This window comes from Leucopleurus acutus (assembly GCF_964270905.1).
Source record: "Leucopleurus acutus genome assembly, chromosome: 21".
NCBI lineage: Eukaryota > Metazoa > Chordata > Mammalia > Artiodactyla > Delphinidae > Leucopleurus > Leucopleurus acutus.
The window spans coordinates 12,991,791-13,010,332 of NC_139163.1; the positions used below are offsets into that span (position 1 = coordinate 12,991,791).

The 18,542-nt window shown below is 37.4% G+C and overlaps 2 protein-coding genes across 3 annotated transcripts in view; one reads left to right on the forward strand and one right to left on the reverse strand.

Moving 5' to 3' along the window:
* Positions 1-4,307, forward strand: part of PRIMPOL (primase and DNA directed polymerase) — a 34,791-nt gene extending 30,484 nt beyond the window's left edge. For both annotated transcript variants that reach the window (XM_082863986.1, XM_082863987.1), the window contains exons 10-12: positions 1,314-1,396; positions 1,476-1,522; positions 4,045-4,307. In XM_082863986.1, the coding sequence (XP_082720112.1) occupies positions 1,314-1,396; positions 1,476-1,522; positions 4,045-4,290 (376 nt within the window). In that variant the 3' untranslated portion in view covers positions 4,291-4,307. The remainder of the gene's footprint in view (positions 1-1,313; positions 1,397-1,475; positions 1,523-4,044) is intronic.
* A 606-nt stretch (positions 4,308-4,913) lies between these two features.
* The window catches only part of CENPU (centromere protein U), a gene marked incomplete at its 5' end in the record, with an annotated part of 43,756 nt that continues 30,127 nt past the window's right edge, over positions 4,914-18,542 (reverse strand). The window contains 7 exons of the mRNA XM_082863623.1: positions 4,914-5,036; positions 9,859-10,015; positions 12,055-12,116; positions 13,154-13,201; positions 13,427-13,505; positions 15,832-15,940; positions 17,068-17,134. Of these exons, the coding sequence (XP_082719749.1) occupies positions 4,923-5,036; positions 9,859-10,015; positions 12,055-12,116; positions 13,154-13,201; positions 13,427-13,505; positions 15,832-15,940; positions 17,068-17,134 (636 nt within the window). The 3' untranslated portion in view covers positions 4,914-4,922. The remainder of the gene's footprint in view (positions 5,037-9,858; positions 10,016-12,054; positions 12,117-13,153; positions 13,202-13,426; positions 13,506-15,831; positions 15,941-17,067; positions 17,135-18,542) is intronic.

The window sequence follows — 18,542 nt, forward strand, 5'->3', positions numbered from 1 at the left end:
AGCATTACTGGAAAAAGTTCACAATAGTACATTTTTAGTATATTTTGCATTTGTAGTTATATCTGTTTCTAATAATATTTATGTCTTTACCTCTTTTTGTTTAATCTTGAAAGAATTTTATTCTTTAGTCTTCACATTTGGTCCTTGATTTTTCTAAATTTTTGCTCTTTATTACTTCCTGACTTTTAATTTATTAAGGTTTATTCTGTTACTTCTGTAAGTTGTGTTTAGCCATTTTTTTTGTAAATAAGCTTTTAGGATTCTAAATTTCTTTCTAAAGATCACTTTGGCTCTGTTTCACATATTTTATTTTTTATTTATTTTGGGTGGGGGGGTGCCCACCACGCGTCTTGTGGGATCGTAGTTCCCTGACCAGGGATTGAACCTGGGCCCTCGGCAGTGACAGCGTGGAATCCTAACCACTGGACTGCCAGGGAATTCCCCTCTATGTAATTTCAGTTCCATTCAGTTCTAAGCATATTCTTATTTCCATCATGGTTTTTCCTTGAGTCATTTGGTTATTAAGAAAAATGTTTTAGGGCTTCCCTCGTGGCGCATTGGTTGAGAGTCTGCCTGCCGATGCAGGGGACACGGGTTTGTGACCCGGTCCGGGAGGATCCCACATGCTGCGGAGCGGCTAGGCCCGTGAGCCATGGCCGCTGAGCCTGCGCGTCCGGAGCCTGTGCTCCGCAACAGGAGAGGCCACAACAGTGAGAGGCCCGCATACTGCAAAAAAAAAAAAAAAAACCAAAAAAACCCTTTAAATTTCTGAGTTTTAGTTAGCTATCTTTTTGTTGCTTATTTCTAAATAATTTGCTTTGTGGTCAGAGAATGTGTTGTGTGAATGAATACTTTTAAACTTGATGATTCATGTTGTACCTAGCATAGTCCATTTTTATAATTGTTTTAAATTCTCAAATTTTTGATATCCTGAGTTTTGGGGAGTTGTTTGGTATCAATTATCAAAAGAATAGTTTTTAAAAATCTTTATGGTTGAAGATTTGTTTACCCTTGAAATTGTCAGTTTTGCTCACATATTTAGAGATTCTCTTATTTGGTGGATAGAAGTTGGGAATTGTATATTCCTCGGAGGAACTTTTGTCAGTATGTAATTTTTGCCCTGAAGTTCATTTTGTGTGATACTTTTGGCAACCATGGTTTGCCAAGTTAATGTCTATTTTCATCCTTTTATTTTTTAACTTTTCTCCATCTCTAAGTCTTAGGCATATCTCTTGTAAATGGCATGTAGCTGAATTTTGTTTTCTATCAAGTCTAGATAGTAAATAATTTTTTCTTCTTTTTTTAATGTAAAGGATTTTGGTTGATCTGAAAAATGAAGTTTGGTATCAAAAATGTCATGACCCTATATGTAAAGCAGAAAACTTCAAATCTGACTGTGAGTTACTAATTTTTACATTTACCACAAAGTAAAAATTAGATATTTATATAATAGTTCTACTGTTTTTCTTATTCAGGTTTCCCATTACCTGCTGAAGTGCGTCTCCTGTTTCTTCTCAAAGAGGTAAGTGCAGTTTTTAGTTTCCTTCTCATTACTAACTAGTTCTTGGTATAATGGCAAATGAGCTAATGGTGTCCAGGTGTGTCCAGATACTGTTTAAACACCCTGTTCTGTACCTTGTTTTCACTTAGGAATATGTTGTAGTGATTGTCTTATCTCAGCACGAATCTCATAATATGAACCTCATTTTTTCCCACTGCTACATAAGAAATTAATGGAGCTAGCTAGCTATTTAACCAGTTTCAGACATTTAATAAATTTCTCATTTTTTGCTTTACAAAGTATAACAAAATATATTGTTTCTTTAAACTATAAGAAGAATTTCTAGAAGTAGAACTGTGTCAAAGGGTATAGATTGCCAAACCAATATTTTTCTTTTTAAAACTTTTATTTACCCAAGTAATTCACATTCATTGTACACAAACATTAGAAAATACATAAAGCACAAAAGGAAAAAAGCATCGTCACTTATAATTTGACCATGCAGATAACTGATGTAAATGTTGTGGTCTGTATCTTCCAGAATTTGTTACCTGTGTACCCTCATGTTTTTTAGTCATAGTATACGTACTATATTGTAGGCTTTTTTTCCTACTTAAACTATCACAGATATTTTCCATACATATCACCAATTGCTCTCCAGAAACGATAGGAAATTAGATTTCAGTTTATGGGAGTACCTATTACCCTACACTTGCCAACATTGCTTGTTTTTGCCTTTTGATCTTTACCAACCTGGTAGGCATAAAGTGGTATTTCAGGTGTTTTAATTTACACTTATTAATGCAGATTAACTTTCATCAGATTTACTATGTGTTTCTATTATGGATTGCCTGTAACTGCCCCTCTACTTTTGTATGGGGTCTTATTAATATTTTACAAGAACTTTTCATTAAGTATTCTTTTGTCATGTTATTTTCTAGACTTTTTTAGTGTTTTTTTCCCCACATCAATCAGCCTTTTTGTTTATAGTGTTACGGTTAGAATGAAAGTTACCTGCTACAAGCTGAATTAGTGCTTGAGTTTACAGTCTAGATAATTGACTGGTACCTATTAAATTTGATTTTAAAAAGTCTCCTGAAAAAATTCATACTGAAATGGTAGAAATCTCATTCTTGATCTGTAGGAGCTGGATATAAAATAGCTGATAGCCAGATTCTCTGGTGAACTAAAGAGATAACCAAAAAAAGATTTTTAAAATTGTGCCTCTAAGAAGAATATTTTATCCTTGTTCATTTTGAGTGTTATTTTGATGCATGTTTGTGGTTTCTGATTTTTTTTCCTGCCTATCCAGTAATACCTCAGAAATGCCAAGTTGAAAGTATTTTTGGTGTACAGTATTACCACTGCTTGGATTTAATTTATCTTTTTATTTAAAATAAGAAACCTATCACTTAGACAGTTAATATTTTGTCATTTCTGCTTGTCATTTCTTGCTTCATCTGGTTTTAAAAGAAGTTCCAACCTACAAAAATGTTGCAGCAGAACAAGGAACCCTCCTGTATGCCCTTCCTCTAGACTTGTTAAACATTTGGCCACACTTGTTTTCTCCCTCTACTGTACACATTACACATCATCACTTTTGATGAATTTTGTCTAGGCATTTCAGGCTGCGATAACAGAGTACCTTAGACTGAGTGACTTAAAAACAACAAATTTCTCAGTCAGTCCCAGATCAAGGTGCTGGCGGACTCAAGTCAGCTTCCTGGGTCATTGAGAGCTGTCTTCTCACTGTGTCCCTCCCTGGTAGAAGGGATCACAGAGCACTCTGTGGTCTTTTATAAGGGGGCACTAATCCCATTCATGAGGGTTCTGCCCTCATGATCTAATTACCTGCCAAAGACCTCACCCTCCTAATACCATCACATTGAGGATTAGGATTTCAACCTCGTGAGGATGGGGGTACATAAACATTCAGTTCATAACAAATCTCTTCAGAATAAGTTGCAGACATCAAAATCCTTCTTATTCTCCAGCTACATACTTAAGAGATAAAGAACATTCTTATATACTTATAGTGAAATTATTAAATTCTGGAAATTTCATGTTGATACAATATTATTTAATATACAAATCCACACTCGTACTTTGACAGTTGTCTCAAAACTGTTCTTCATAACTTTTTTCAATCCATGTTAATTTTTAAAATAAAGATAGAGAAATATGTTAAGATAGCAGATACATTTTAAAAACCAGTTTGCCTTCAGATAGACTATCCACTTTTTAAAAAAATCAGTCTTACCTTTGCTGTAGCCCCATCTGTGTACACTGAAAAGAATGTACCACAGGAACTGCAGGCATTTCTAAATTTGGAGTTTCAAGAGTGTGCCACAAAGGCAGCAACAGTGAGCCCATCCCCATGGTGACTGTATTGGAGACAATATCATCCAGTGTTTTCAATTTAATATCTGTTGAACTGAATATTTTAATTCAGTAGAGATCGACTGTATGGTGAAATCATACATTCTGTCTGAATAAGCAGTATTTTCTTCCTACTCTACTCTCCCTCCCCTTTGGAACTAAAGGAAGAGGAGTTTACAACAGATGAAACAAGGGACAGTGAAACCAAGAATCCTCATGAACCGTCATCTAGTGCATCGTCAAAAGGTACATTTTCTGATGCTGACTGGGATAATGGCATTGATGATGCTTATATTTTGGAGGCTACAGAAGATGCTGAATTGGCAGAAGCTGCAGAGAACAGTCTTCTCGGTTATAATGGAATTGATGAAATTCCTGATGAACTAATTATAGAAGTATTACAAGAGTAGCTAATTATGGACACTTACATAACTAGGCTGTAATCTGCTTGAAAACATTTAATAACAAACTAATAACTTATAAAGCCTGTTGTATCAACTAAGTTTTATTACTTTGCTTCCAAATCTTATTTATTGAAGTAAACCAGTTTTATTGAAAATTAGCTCCAGTGTGCTTAAATTCAGTATAAGTCTCCTTATTTGATTAACCAAAGTTATTAGTCTTTGTTCATATCAGCTTAATTTTGCATGTTTCTTTTTACAGTAAAACTTTTGTATGTCTAGGGCTAGGTGTCAACATTTTAAAACATTTTGAAACTCATCACTTGACATTAACCAGAAAAATTAACTATGGCCTCTAAAACTACTATATCTAGCCATTTAATTTTAATGACAAAGTAATATTAAATTCTGGTGACAAGACCATACAACCAGCCTGAACAATTAGACAAGTTTACTTTTTTAAAATGTACCTGGGAATGTTGCTATAACATAACAAAAGAAATATTCAATTCAAATTAATAGTAATAAAGTTTGGGTTTTTTTTCCCCCATCTCCTTTATGGAAAAATACATACAGTTTCAGAAGGTAACAGGCAGTAGCATGAGAGAATCTTTATATGTGCACACTTTAGTAGACTGGTCTCATTTCTGGTCAAGGAGCTTCTCTAATTGATAGTTGATATTTTGCAGATGGTTTTCAGCTCCCAAAAGGGGTCTTGCTTTGAATAGCAGAGCTGGAAGGCTGGATGAATCATACTGTTGAGGGAAAAATATTCAGAATAACAAATATCAAAAACTTGTAGAACCCTATCCATTTTACATAGCTCAGTGTTATGACCAAATGCCAATTTTTTTTTTTTTTTTTTGCGGTATGCGGGCCTCTCACTGCTGCGGCCTCTTCCGTTGCGGAGCACAGGCTCCGGACGCGCAGGCTCAGCGGCCATGGCTCACGGGCCCAGCCACTCCACAGCATGTGGGATCTTCCCGGACCGGGGCACGAACCCGTGGTCCCCTGCATCGGCAGGCAGACTCTCAACCACTGCGCCACCAGGGAAGCCCCCAAATACCAATATTAATAGAGGTTTCTCTGATCACTTTTCCTCTCATTTTTTTGATAAAACTGGTTTTAATTCATTGCCTTAGGACAATTTGATAAGTAAGGTTGCAAGGGAACTGCTCTGCAAAGCTTGAGCTAATCATCCCGGGAGATAAATTGGCTCAAAGAACTGTGGCATCTGAATTATTTAAAACAAAATCATCCCTGGGACAGGATATGACCTGGTTTGGGCAAGTCAGCTAGAGCTCTGTGGGGTCGGCTTGATCTCATGCTATTTTAAACACAGGAAACCATATGGAAGATTTACTTTTACTATAAGAACTGATGGAACGAGAACAGCAGGTCCCTAACATTCATCATCTGGAAAAATTACTTACTGGGAAGATCAGTAAAGTGTCTTAAAAGTTGCCAATCCAAACTGTCCTTAATGATTAAAGACAAAATTAAATACAAACCCAATGTAAAATAGAAAACAAAGCTCAACTCATGATTTTGAAATAATTAACAAAGCCAAATATCATGGTGCAATATCATGGTGCAATTTGTATCTAAGGGTGAGTGACTAAAATCACCCGACAGCTGTATCATACTTATGATAGTTTGTTGCTTATGTTTTCAAGGTGATTTTCTTGGAAGTGAAATTAAGCAGAAAAGCTGTCAGACTGACTACTACCCAATAATAATGGAATTTTTCCTAGAATATCACTTACCTTATTACTAGGCAATTCAGTTTTAACAAGTATTTGAGAGCCTAATGTGTTCAAGCTACCAGGGGGCACCTCCTCTCAGGGAGGGTGGGCAAGGGGAAGAACTAACATTTGGTGCTAGATTCTTAGTTTAGGAGAAGAGGTAAGACAATATACCCCAGTATCTACACTCTGAAAGCATAACGCACAGCTGCTACAACAGAAGTCCAGAACGCCTGAAGGCTTGCACAGAACAAGATGTTAGTAAGATGTATTCCAAACAAGGCAGTCACTAAGTCTCAGTTCTCATCCAAGTTATGATGTTCAAATTCAACCAATGTCATTGTTAATTTCTTCTACTAACCAAAATCCCCAACTCCAAATAATAGACCAGCTGGGTACTGTCAAAAAAAATTAAAAAGATTCTATTTCCAGATCTCTAATATCCTGAATATAAACAAATCTTTATTCTCCTGAACCTAACTTTTAGATCAGTATCAAAACTTCGAAGTTGAATTTGGAAGTGAAGAATAAGATGTATGTATACATTATATTTGTATATCATAATTTTATATAAAATATACAAATTTTTCCTATAATTTAAATATTTCTATTAATCTGAGTTGGTTATCATAACAGTAGCAAAGTCTGCAGCAAAAATCAGAACCAACTACAAAGTTTACTAAAACTGAACCAAGCAAGAAACAGGAAATATGAACAGACCAATTACTAGTTACCGAAATTGAATCAGTAATTTAAAATCCCCCAACAACCAAAAGTCCAGGACCAGATGGCTTCACAGGTGAATTTTACCAAACATTTAGAGATGAGTTAAACTATTTGCAGAGGAAGGAATACTTCCGAACTCATCATTCTGTGAGGCCACCATCACCCTGATACCAAAACCAAAGATATCTCAAAAAAGTACACGCCAGTATCACTGATGAACACAGATGCAAAAATCCTCAATAAAATCTAGCAAACCAAATCCAACAATACATTATTGAAAGAATCACACACCATGATCAAGTGGGACTCATTTCACAGGTATAAGGATTTTTCACACACCATGATCAAGTGGGACTCATTTCAGGGATATAAGGATTTTTCACACACCATGATCAAGTGGGACTCATTTCACAGATATAAGGATTTTTCAATATCTACAAATTAATGTGATATACCTCACTAACAAACTGAAGAATAAAAATAATATCACCTCAGTAGATGCAAAAGAGCTTTTGATAAAATTCAACATCCATTTATGATAAAAACTCTCCAGAAAGTGGACATAGAGGGAACTTCCCTCAACATAATAGAGGCCATATATGACAAACCCAAATCTAACGCCATACTCAATGGTGAAAAGCTGAAAGCATTCCCTCTAAGATCAAGAACAAGACAAGGATGCCCACTCTTGCCACTTCTATTCAGAAGTCCTAGTTACAGCAATCAGAGAAGAAAAAAGAAAAGGAATCCAAACTGGAACAGAAGTAAAACTGTCACTGTTTGCAAATGACATACTATACATAGAAAATCCTAAAGATGCTACCAGGAAACTACTAGAGCTCATCAATGAATTTGGTAAAGTTGCAGGATATAAAATTAATATACAGAAATCTGTTGCATTTCTATACACTATGAAATATAAAGAGAAATTAAGGAAAAAATCCCATTTATCATCACATCAGGAAGAATAAAATACCTAGGAATAAACTTACCTAAGGAGACAAAAGACCTGTACTCTGAAAATTAAGATGCTGATAAAAGAAACTGAAGAGGACACAGATAGAAAGATATACCCGGTTCTATACCGGATACTATAAAACTCTTTATTAGTGTAGTATTTATAGAGGAAAATGTAGGCAGAACACTCTTTGACATAAATTGCAGTGACATCTTTTTGAATCCACCTCCTAGAGTAATGAAAATTTTAAAAATAAACGGATGTAATTAAACTGAAAAGGTTTTGCACAACAAAGGAAATCATGAACAAAACGAAAAGACAACCCACAGAATGGGAGAAAATATTTGCAAACAAAACAACCAACAAGGTATTAATTTCCAAAATATACAAACAGCTCATGCAGCTCAATATAAAAAAAAAAAAACCCAATCAAAAAATGGGCAGAAGATCTAAACAGACATTTCTCCAAAGAAGACATACAGATATGGTCAAAAAGCGCATGCAAAGATACTCAACATTGCTAATTATAGAAATGCAAATTAAAACTACAATGAGGTGTCCCCTCACACCGGTCAGAATGCATCATCAAATAGTCTACAAACAACAAATGCTGCAGAGAGTGTGGACAAAAGGGAACCTTCCTACATGTTTGGTGGGAATGTAAATTGGTACAGCCACTATGGAGAACAGTACGGAGGTTCCTTCAAAAACTAAAAATAGAACTACCAAGTTATCCAGCAGTTTCACTCCTGGGCATGTATCTGAAGAAAACCATAGGGCTTCCCTGGTTAAGAATCGCCTGCCAATGCAGGGGACACAGGTTCAAGCCCTGATCTGGGAAGATCCCACATGCTGCAGAGCAACTAAGCCCATGTGCCACAACTACTGAGGCTGTGCTCTACAGCCCATGAGCCACAACTACTGAGCCTGCGTGCCACAACTACCGAAGCCCGCACGCCTAGAGCCCGTGCTCCGCAACAAGAGAAGCCACAGCAATGAGAAGCCCGCTCACCGCAACTAGAGAAAGCCCGCGTGCAGCAGTGAAGACCCAGTGCATCCAAAAATTAATTAATTTTTAAAAAACACCATAATTTGAAAAGATACCCCAGTGTTCACTGCAGCACTATTTACAATAGCCAAGACATGGAAGCAACCTAAATGTCCATCCACAGAGGAATGGATAAAGATGTGGTATATATATATACAAAGGAATATTACTCAGCCATAAAAAAGAATGAAATAATGCCATTTGCAGCAACGTGGATGGACCCAGAGATTATCATACTAAGCGAAGTAAGTCAGACAGAGAAAGACAAATGTCATATAAATATATCACTTACATGTGGAATCTAGAAAAGTTATACAAATGAACTTATTAACAAAACAGACTCACAGACTTCAAAAACAAACTTACGGTACGAAAGGGGAAAGATGCGGTGGGAAGGGATAAATTAGGAGTTTGGGATTAACATATACATACTACTATATATAAAATAAACAACAAGGACCTACTATATAGCACAGGGAACTATATTCAATATTTTGTAATAACATAATAGAAAAGAATATGAAAAAGATTCTTATATACATGTATGTATATAACTGAATCACTTTGCTGTACACCTGGATCATTGTAAATCAACTATACTTCAATAAAAAAAATTTACATTTTTCCCTACTACATGCCTTTTTAATATTTCTCAACTTCTAAAATTACACCTACCATTTATAATGGGATAATGGCTAGTTTTTCAGATACAAAAGATACTAAAGTATGGGGTGAACAAAGAACAAGAGGTTGGTCTTTATAACATGTATGAGTGGTCTTACGTTGACGACAATTACAGTAATAAAGCATAGCTGTTCACTTGAGATTTGTACGCAGAGGATACACTTCCCTTAAAGAAATTCAGTTCTCTGAAGCTTAAGTATAACATCTTAGTAAAATCAATGTTTCTGGATTTTTCTTTACTCCTCTGGCCTTAATTAATTAGCTAAAGAAGTGGTGATAACAAATTTTCACCAATTTATAGTGATGCTTTTTGGGTGGACACCAACACCCATGCTGCCTCTCCGTAGCTCTTGTACTGTAGCATGCAAATGCCCTGTATCTTCTGAAGCATAGTGAAAAGTGAAAACTGAAGTTACCGTTTCCTTTATATTTGGTTCTTCCTCTTGAATATCTGAATAATCTTGATGAAGCTGTTTTAAATTAGACAAGAAATATGCTGCATTCCTAAGGGAAGCTTTTCTCTCCTTAAGTTCATCATACTCTATTTGTAGTTGTTTCAGCTCTGGTTCTAACCTAAAACAAAAAAAAAATTTTCCCGAAAATAAATGACATAAAGTGTAACAACAGCCTAATAAGGTAGATGAGATGGAGTATGTCAGGGTGCTGAGTGAAGCTTTTTAAGCAGGGAAGGTGGCCTAGGTGGTCCGAGGTATCTTTGGCTCTGAAATTACAAACGTGAACAACTCTGGACTCAACACACAGAAAAGACTCTGAGTGCTCAGCATTGAAGCCCACAGACGAGTATGCCTGTTATGTCCTAAAATTCATCGAGTCATTTTTAAAGTCTTGGGAACTACTGAATTAAAACATATACTTGGGTAAAGATTTTAGCGCCCCAGGCGGAAGTAGACAGGCATTGCAGTTTAACAGTAAAAGTATGGACAAAAAGCCTTCCCTCTGCCCCTTCCTCTTGCTGAAATTTTGTCCATTTCCAAGGTCTAATAAAACCAGTGGAAAAACTCTCTCAGTGCCTGGATGAAATGTGTGACCTTGGGCAACCTACTTTCTCTCTCTCAGTAGATTATTAGTTTCTTAACCTATAAAATAAAAAGGTATAACTTGGATTTTGTGGACCAATTTATAAAAGGATGGGGAGAGGCTACCATCTTTTATTCTCACAAATGAAGATATAAAAAAATATGCTCTGATATCATTTTACAAAAGAAAAGTCCTCATAACAGTTCTGTACACTGAACAAGTGCTGCATTCTGGAAAACTCACTGTGCCATCTGGGTTGTGGGCAGGAGTGCTCGATTTGGAGCCAGTCGGCAGACACCAACCAGACCGTGGCTCCCTCACTTCCTAGGCGGGTGGCTGAGGGTCAGTTACTGCTTTGTGCCTTAGGTCTTCCACATGTAAAGTTACAATAATGACATACATTTTTCTCTTTCTGCGCCTTTTCAAAATACTATACTTCTCAACTTTTAAAATTCTATCTAGAAAAGGAACAGTAGATCTCAAAGACAGATGAGTCTTCTGTAGTTGTCTTATATGGCCAAATAACCTACCTCACAGGGTTACAGCGATGAGTTAGTATGTAAAGCATTTAAAGGACAGTGCCCAACACACACAGCTAACACCTTAAAAAGCTTCCTCTCATTATCTTTCTTATTTTGGCCTGGGCCAATGAAAGCTTTAGCATGGGCCAGCAGCACCTGTCCATACACTAGATTTGGAAACCAAAGGCCTAGACAACCAATTTTTCCCACTTCTAAACTTCTGTGGCCATCTCATCTTTAAAACTTAGTACTTAATTATAGGTTGTCTTTTCTGATAAGACCACTTTTTCAAGCTATTTTAAACTCCTTAAGAGCAGAGAGCATATCTGATATGCTTATTCTTCTACTGCTTTACTACCAACCCTCCAGCTCACACAGCAGCCCTGTCTGTATGGAAGACCACCAAAAAATACTAGTTGGTTGACCAGCTGATGGATTGTGCTCCAGTCTTCCTAACCAGACTATGGAGACAGCCCTGGTGGAAACTGTCCTGGCCCAACACTTGGGAATGGACTCACACGAGTGCCATGCCAAGCTATACCTTTCAACAAGATTGACAAAAACTGTTAACACTTAATACAAAACTTACTGTATCCCAGTCTCCGTGAGGCACTTTCTGTATATTTATTCATTTAAACCTCACAACACCCTGTGAGGTATAGTTATCATTGTGCTCATCTACAAATGAGGGAACTGAGGCATTGAGAGGTTAAGTAACCTGCCCAAGGTTGCACAGCCAGTAAGTGGCAGAGCCTAGATTCAAAGCCAGGCAGTCTGGTTCTAGATAGAGTCTGTGCATGCACTAACTCTCTAATTCGGCTGCCTCGGGCCAGAACTGAGAGCTCTCATGGGGGGACGGGCCACTGCTGAACCCCCCTCTGCTCACAGCTTCTCCACTTGGCAGCAAAGCCTGCCTTCACTGAGCTTCCAAGCTCAGAGAAGCCTGGGGTTTAAACGCAGCACAGCAGCAAGTTTTACAACAAAGCCTCGCATGGCATATCGTGATTAAATCCTTCTTGTAGGTTCTCAAAGAGGATTTTGATATTATCTTACCGAAGCAGTTCATCCTGGACTTCAATCAAACGTTGCCTTTTCTTTTCGATATCTGAGATCATCTAAGTAACACAACAGTTAAATTAATTTTGTAAATACTGAGCACTGTCTTGTACACTGTATTGGAAATATAGTGGGAAACAAGACAAACCCCATTCTTACCATCATGGAACTTTGGTCTAATAGGGAAGCTAGATATTACAACTTGTGATACATGCTGTGAAGGGAAAGAATAGGGGTATCCACTTGAGGACAACTTTAAAGAGGAACTGGGGTCAGATCTTTACCACCCTGTGAGCTATAAAGGAAGGAGTCTCCATTTTATCTAGGACACTAGAAAAATATTGAAGCAGGGGAGTGTCATGACACAGTTTGTATTTTAAAAAGGACATTTCAATATAATACGCTGTATTATCTCAACTATCACTTTTAGTGACTACCTCATATTCCACTGCTGGACATTCAGACTACTCCTGCTTGCTTATAAGAAATGCAGAATTGACCAACAGGAGACTAAAACTGAAAAACAACAAAGGCTTATAATCACCAGAAGGAAAACGTATACATTTCAAATCCATTTCTGTTATAAGTGTAGAGGGGGAGCTGTGCTTCTACACGTAGGTTCATACAAGTTTGGAGCTAGAACATCGGATGTCAAGTGGTCCAACTACAAACAGATGGGCAAGGAGGGCCTCGTGTTTCCTTGCAAACCTAGTGGCACACAGTGCACTGAAGGGGCAGAACCAGGACAAGAAAGGAGGTCTCCTGACCCTTAACCCAGGATTCTTCCCAGGCTGCCCTTTTACCTGAGACATAAGACAATTCTTTAGTCTAAAAGGTTTTTGACATACACAGCAGTGATAAATATACATTACGTAATACTTATCCACATAAGTGGCCATTTTGGGCTTGAGAGCCATTCAGCTTGCAGGATACTTATCTGATCAATCACCAGATCAACCGAAGAAAAGCCTGACTAAAAAGATAAAAGATCTTATACAAACTCTCAAGGTCGTAAAACCCAGAGTCAGGTCTTTACTTAACTCTACATATGTGCACATTCTACAGGACTGTGTTTCTAATCACATAAGTGAGTTACCTTAGTGTTCTTCCTTTTCATAGTTTTCAACATCTGGACTTCTTTAAGCTACACAAAACAAAAAATAAATATTCGCCTGCATTTTCCACAGTTAACTGTTTATCAGTTTACAATATAACCACATCTAGTTTAAAAACAGCATGTGAAATGTGTATAGTTCTAATGAGTTCTTTACCACATTGCCAGCAAATGCAAGCTTTTCTAAGATAACAGTATGCTGCTCAGGATTAGTAAAAAATATCTAGACCAACAAATTTATGTCAATGAACTTACCATTTTGATGAGTTCTTCTTTCAAATTAGAATGAAATTTGTTGATGGCTTCCTTACAAATTCTAGAGTCTGTTTTTTGTCTATAGCAGAATAAAGAAAGTTAAACTTAGGTATTACATAAAGGATTTTGAAAGGTGTGTTGCATTTGTTTAGCACACCCATAGACACACACACAGTTTGGTATGTGCCCTTTTGAATATCTAAGATGGCATGGTCAGCTTGCAGCCCTTTCTCAGATTTAAAAAAATACTGGAAACATCTCAACAAACAAAAGAAAAAGAACCGGAAATATTTCCCCCAAACCCTCATGTATGTAGTCAGCACTCCCTGATACCGGCCACATCCACAGGTGACACTAAGCCATGTAGAAAGCAATGTTTACAGCCAATCCCTCTCTTTTTCTGCTGCCTGATCCAGTGACCAGCAGACTTTAGCCCCTTCCTTCCTCCCTCCCTGCTATAACTGGAGAAATAATTGTATAACACATCTGGACTAACCAATGAGTAAGTAGCCAGAAGCCAGCCATTCAGTTCTGCAAAAACTATAAAGCTGACCCAAAACTGGCTCAGGTCCCTGTCATCAGGGACAAAAGAGCCCAGTCTCCCGTCTGGCTCACTCTGGCTGGACACAGACCCACAGTGACTGTGCAGGAGCAGTGCACACACTGCCAGGGCGGCAGCCAGCCCTACTCTGCCTCAGCACAGTGTGCCACTATGAACTGTACTGTGCCTTTAATCAAAAATAAATCTCGTGTGACAGTTTATCTTATAGTTATTTTTTTCTTGGGGCAAATCCATGAGGAAAAGTCACCCAGCATAAGGGGACTAAACCCATGGCCTAATTCTTCAGAAGCGAAGCATAACATTAGAGAAGGCCTACACATCTGAATACAGATTTTTGAAGTTTTCATAAAAAAAAAATGGAGTATTTCTAGTGATATCAGAAGATGGTGGAATAGGAAACCCAACAGGGAAACCAACTTAACAACTACCTACGGCCCGAAAAGCCTTTATGAAAACTCCAGAAACCAGTTGAGAAGTTGCAGTACCCTGGCAAGTTCAAAGTCAAGAACCCACGTTGAAACAGGTAAGAGAAGCCATTTCACATCAACTGTGATAGCCCTTCTCCCAGAATTAAAGTCTCTAAGTATTATAAACGTGATGGGTTTTGGGGTGGGGTAAGGGTGAGAAGACTAAGACATGAGAGCTTGCCAAAATTCTAACCTTATTGGTGGGGAGTTGTAAATTCTATTTTTTTAAAAAAAAAGTTATACAGGATTTTAAAACATCAAAAAGTAAAAAAAAATTTTTTTAAGTAAAAACAGTGGATCAGTACATTCTTCTGAATATATGGATAATTAAATGTAAATGGGCTAAAGTCAACAGGTGGAATTCAAAGATGGACACTTTGGATTTTAAAAAGATTTTATAAGAAATAATAAAGTTTAAGGTGAGACAAAGGTTGGAAATAAAAATTAAAAGAATATAAAATCTGGCAAATATTAGCAAAAGAAATCTAGTGACATATTAGTATCAGATAAAATAGATGTTAAGACAAAAAGCATTTTTAGGAATGGAAGGGGTCACTACATAAAGATAAAATGTTCAATCTAAAAGAGCATTTTTAGGGCTTCCCTGGTGGCGCAGTGGTTAAGAATCCGCCTGCCAATGCAGGGGACAGGGGTTTGAGCCCTGGTCCAGGAAGATCCCACATGCCACGGAGCAACTAAGCCCGTGCACCACAACTACTGAGCCTGCGCTCTATAGCCCGCGAGCCACAACTACTGAGCCCACGTGCCACAACTACTGAAGCCCGCGTGCCTAGAGCCCACGCACCGCAACGAAGAGTAGCCCCCACCTGCCGCAACCAGAGGAAGCCCACATGCAGCAACAAAGACCCAATACAGCCAAAAATAAAATAATAAAATAATAAATAAAAGAGCAATTTTAAACATGATGTCTTAATAAAATAATCTCTCTATATAAATAGCATAAATTGATAGAAGTACCAGGAAAAACTGAGTAATACTGATTCTACATAGATACAATAATTAGAGATTCTACATAGAACCACTAATTACAGCTTTCCCACAGATTATGTGCCAGGCCATAAAGGAAGCCTCAATATTTCAAAAATAGGTATCACTGGAGTCCATGAAATTTGACTGTAACTATTTAAGATGGAAGGTTAATACAAAAATATAAATTAAAAAGTCACATATTTGGACATACAAAAACGTACTACTTAATAATTCACAGGCTTAAAGAAAAAAATCATAATGGAAGTTTAAAAATATGCAAAACAGTGATAATGAAAATTCTACATACCAGAAGCTGTGGAGTGAGTAGAAGTGCTATTTCCAGGGAAATTTATTAGGTACATATATCACAATATCAAAAGACTTACTTATACTCTAGGAGGATGTTCTCAAATGCAGACAAAACGACATCTAACTCCATGATGTCACTGGTTTTCTTTTCTTTTAAACACCAAATAGGTACACAGTCGGAAGTATCTACAACATTAGGATAAGTCAATTTAATATACTAATTATCAACAGTTTAGCTCTAGGTCCAGGGTTCTAAAAGCCTACAATGAAAGTAGTTCCACCAAATTGCTAAAAATAGCGAGAACTTCTGAAGAAGCAGATGGGAGGAGACATGCTCACTTCTTCCTCTCCCGCTCAGTCTCACAAACCCCTAACTGCCGCCTACTTGGTTCTCCCATTTCTGCTGAAGCAGCCTAAAGCACTGCTGCCTTTTAATTACCTTGCTGCGTCTTTACTTAACAGTCTGCTCTTATCTAACACTACTGGTGATTGAGATCTTTGTTAACTGTATTTTCATAGTTTTAATCTACCCGATAGGCCACTTCTAGGACACATAAAGGTTACTGAGTGTATTGATTCAGATAGCTATAGGAATATAATAAGAGATTAACTAAACTATGGTATATTTGTGAACAAAATATTATACATTCATTAAAATGGTATTGTAGACTATTTAATGACAAGGACTTGAGCCCACTTAGTGTGAGAAAAGCTCAGTAAAAGAATTGAAGAGTAAAGACCAAAACACATGGTAGTTATTTTGTGGTGATGGAATTATAGGCGATTTTATCTTCCTTGCCATACCTCTGAAATTTTCTAAAATATTTTTATAATAAGAAAAATATAAAACTTATCTTTTAAAAGAACTGAAGAGAGAAAATGCTTTATTTTCCTCCCATTTTTCAATAAACTGTGTCAATAAAAAATGATGTAAAATAACATGGATGAATCTCAAAGTTATGCTGAGAGAAGCCTTCTATAAAAGAGTACATACTATGTTGTATGAAAAGAGTATATACTATGTTATGAAAAATTAAAATAGATTAATGAATAGGCACTAAAGCAAGTATAATAAATTTTGACAGTAAAATCTAGGTAGTGGGTTTATGAATATATATTGTAAAATTCTTTGTCCTTTGTTGTATGTTGAAAGTTTTCATGATGTTGGGAAAATCAGTTACTCCAAAGTCACATATTTTTAACTTTTTAAAGTAACAATTTTATATACTTAAATTTACTACTTTATCAAATTAAGAAATATATTTTTTAAAAATTCTTGAATGATTGACTATGTATAAAACACTATTGTATACCCAAGTCTGTGGCTTCACTTCTTGGTTTCTTCCTTTTGCCACGAAACATCTTCTTTTTCTGAGTTTTCTTAAAAAAACAAAAAAAAAACCACAGCAAAGATTTTTATTTAAGAGGAGTTTCTCTTAAAACCAGAATTAAGACAGTATTATCAGACATTGTCAGTATTTTAGCTACAATTCTCATTTTGTTCTAAGTTAATAGTTAATTATATAAATTATCTAAATTAATATAAGGAAATGCTGAAAAAAATTAAACCACCTCAAGATAAAAAGTAATTAAAACTTTCAGTTGGCTTGTAACAGTGGGTGCCTTGGAGGAAACTGAACTTTTATTATTTAAGATAATAATGTGTGGAATCAGCTCAATTTCTACTCCAAGCTAAGAGGAAGTAACAGCTTCTGAACTAGCCCTCTTGCCATAAACAGCCATAAAGTGGGGAGGGGTGGCACCTTCATTCAGGCATTGGACAACAGGCAAAACAAGCCTGAGAGACTCAGAAGGTGGACTCTGGCTGCCGGCCTTCCCGCACGCCTGGGGACAGCTGAGACAGAGCACAGCAGGCCCAGTCCCAGCAGAGAGTGGTAACCCTCGTCCGCAGGAGGCAGAGACCTGCAGTAAGCTGCTCAGGGAGAAGGGCACAGGTCTGGGTGCGGGTCCCCGACAGCCCCTGACTGCCTACTCCACATGCGCGTGAGGCTACAGAGAGTATACTGGGACGTGGCTATTGTGGGATTAAGAACATAATAGGTAGTAACAAACAAGAAATTCTGGGGGAGATCAGATGGAGAAAATGCAGAGACCTCATTAACAACTAGTTAACAACTAGTTAACAGCTGTCTATCCAGCTGAGCTTGGGGAGAGACCACAACTTAGGGGTAAGAACGGTACCCTAGATCATGCAATATCAAACAGGGTGAAACTGTTCCCCAGGGGGCAGGCCAGAAACTCTCAGATAGTACTATGGTTTGTGACCCTCCGAAGTACCTAGTATATACACAGATACACAGTATATTTATGATATTAAAATTTAACTGCGGGGGATGGTTAGGAAAAATGTCTAAAAAGGCTTCTTAGGGAGGACAACAATGGAAGAGCGTTGAGAAGCACTGCTCTAGAGTAAGGCCTACCCTAGACTCACCCTAACAAAGCCTAAAACCAATCTCTGGCCAGGTTCACCAGGGAGACAGACGGGAGGTGTGGTAAGCAAGATCCCCAATGACTTGGACAAGTCCCTCCCCTTGAGTGTGGGTGGCTCCTGTGAATATGATGGGATGGTCACTCCCTCGATTAGGTTACGTTTCATAAAAGGCCACTGCAGCAGACTGGAAAGATTCTCTGGCTAGCTCTGAAGATGTCAGCTGCCATGTTGTGAGAGGGCCACGTGACCAGGACCTAAGGGCAGAGAGTGACCCTGCTGTAACCAGAGAGAAAACAAGAACCTCAGGCCTACAACGGCAAGGATCAGAATTCTACC